The sequence below is a fragment of the Amphimedon queenslandica genome, unplaced genomic scaffold (genome assembly GCF_000090795.2).
Source record: "Amphimedon queenslandica unplaced genomic scaffold, v1.1 AMPQUscaffold_2500_Cont25498, whole genome shotgun sequence".
Taxonomy (NCBI): domain Eukaryota; kingdom Metazoa; phylum Porifera; class Demospongiae; order Haplosclerida; family Niphatidae; genus Amphimedon; species Amphimedon queenslandica.
In genome coordinates this window covers 1-1,303 of record NW_003557165.1, presented here as the reverse complement: position 1 = coordinate 1,303, position 1,303 = coordinate 1, and the positions used below count along the sequence as shown (strand labels likewise).

At 37.4% G+C, this 1,303-nt stretch overlaps 1 protein-coding gene across 1 annotated transcript; it reads left to right on the top strand.

Annotated features, from left to right (window-relative positions):
- Positions 1-24: 24 nt before the first annotated feature.
- LOC100636767 (cytosolic Fe-S cluster assembly factor NUBP2 homolog) lies at positions 25-1,295 on the top strand (the record flags this gene model as incomplete). Its single annotated transcript, XM_011411100.2, is given in 6 exon segments — positions 25-85; positions 88-138; positions 300-371; positions 530-612; positions 855-965; positions 1,209-1,295. Coding segments are annotated over 6 exon segments (465 nt in total), but the record flags the coding sequence as incomplete, so codon positions are not given.
- Between the last annotated feature and the right edge of the window lie 8 nt (positions 1,296-1,303).

The window sequence follows — 1,303 nt, the reverse complement described above, 5'->3', positions numbered from 1 at the left end:
TACATTATTTATTTATTTATTATTATTAGTTGGATTCCAGTATATGTTGATGATACTCAAAGTCTTTGTGTGATGTCAATTGGTTTTTATTAAATAATAAAGATGAAGCTGTTGTATGGAGAGGACCCAAGAAGAATGGTACATGAACATATTCTCTCATTATACAAAACTTTACCCTCTATTGTTATCTCTCTCCCTCTCCCCCTCTCTTTCTCTCTCTCTCTCTCTCTCTCTCTCTCTCTCTCTCTCTCTCTCTCTCTCTCTCTCTCTCTCTCTCTCTCTCTCTCTCTCTCTCCTAGTGATAATTAATCAGTTCTTGTCTGATGTAGTTTGGGGTCAGTTGGATTATCTTATTATTGATACTCCACCAGGTCAGTGTATCACCCATTACCTCCAATATCTCATTCATTATATTATACATGTACATGTACATATACTGTATAACCTCTCTCCATACTCCTATCCCTCCTGATTCACATTAATGTCTTTACTTTTATCTCTCTCCCTCCCTCTCTCTCTCTTTCTCCAGGTACAAGTGATGAACATATTTCAGTTGTTGAGAATATTAAGTCAATATCACCAGATGGAGCAGTACTAGTAACCACACCACAAGTATGCACATGTACCATATTTTCCTGATTAGAAGCACATAATTAATATTAGCCTGTGTGAAGCACAGTCTTGTGACCTAGGCAACACAGGTTCAATCCTTCCTTTGGTAGATTTTTTATGCAATTTTTCCTGTTAATGAATAAACACCCAGGCTTCTAATCAGGCAAATATGGTACATGTAATATTATTATTATTATTATTATTGTTGTTGTTGTTGTTATTATTATTATTGTTATTGTTAGGGTGTATCATTATCAAATGTGAGGAGAGAGGTGTCATTTTGTAAAAAGATATTATTACCAGTTATTGGTATTATAGAGAACATGCGTGGGTTTGTGTGTCCACACTGTTCAGTGAGTATAAGGACACATACAATGTACATGTACACACCATCACCTCCTCCTCCTCTCTCTCTTTATCTTTATATATGTACATGTACTTATGTCCTTCTCTTTTAATAATGTTCTTTCTCCCTCCCTCTCTCTCCCCCCTCTCTCTCTCTCCCTCCCTCTCTCTCTCTCCCTCTCTCCCTTCTCTGTCTCTGTCTCTGTCTCTCTCTGTCTCTGTCTCTCTCCCTCTCTCTCTCCTCTCATTAGGAATGTACTAATGTATTTTCCACTGGAGGAGGTGAAGAATTAGCTAAACAATGTCAAGTCCCTTTCCTAGGTACTGGTTCATTATAATGGAGACA